Source organism: Cyphomyrmex costatus, unplaced genomic scaffold, assembly GCF_001594065.2.
Source record: "Cyphomyrmex costatus isolate MS0001 unplaced genomic scaffold, Ccosl1.0 C2181546, whole genome shotgun sequence".
Classification (NCBI taxonomy): domain Eukaryota; kingdom Metazoa; phylum Arthropoda; class Insecta; order Hymenoptera; family Formicidae; genus Cyphomyrmex; species Cyphomyrmex costatus.
The window spans coordinates 1-406 of record NW_017272620.1 but is presented as its reverse complement, the minus strand read 5'-3'; the positions used below and the strand labels follow the sequence as shown (position 1 = coordinate 406).

At 38.4% G+C, this 406-nt stretch overlaps 1 protein-coding gene across 1 annotated transcript; it reads left to right on the top strand.

Annotated features, from left to right (window-relative positions):
• Positions 1-78: 78 nt before the first annotated feature.
• Positions 79-384, top strand: LOC108776731 (uncharacterized; the record flags this gene model as incomplete). The annotated part of the gene is made up of 1 exon (XM_018543793.1): positions 79-384. A coding segment is annotated over one exon (306 nt), but the record flags the coding sequence as incomplete, so codon positions are not given.
• Between the last annotated feature and the right edge of the window lie 22 nt (positions 385-406).

Below are 406 nucleotides of genomic sequence, written 5' to 3'. Positions count from 1 at the left end.
CAACGAAGCTCAAAGAGACTTACGAAAATGTGCAAGTAGTATTGGAAAGAATAAAGTATTCGGAACATCAATGGAAAGTTTGCGGAGATCTGAAAATTTTAACCATTATCCTAGGCCAGCAATCAGGTTTCACAAAAAATCCCTGCTTTTTATGTTTGTGGGACAGTAGGGACAGGACAAATCACTACGTACAGAAAGAATGGCCTAATAGAACAGACTTTCATCCAGGATCAAGGAACATCATACGCAAACCATTAACTGATCCTTCGAAAATTCTGCTACCACCTCTTCATATCAAGCTTGGTCTCATGAAGCAGTTTGTGAAAGCTCTGAATAAAGATGGTCAGTGTTTTCAATATTTAGGAGATAAGTTTCCCGCGATAAGTGATGCAAAGTTAAAAGAAGG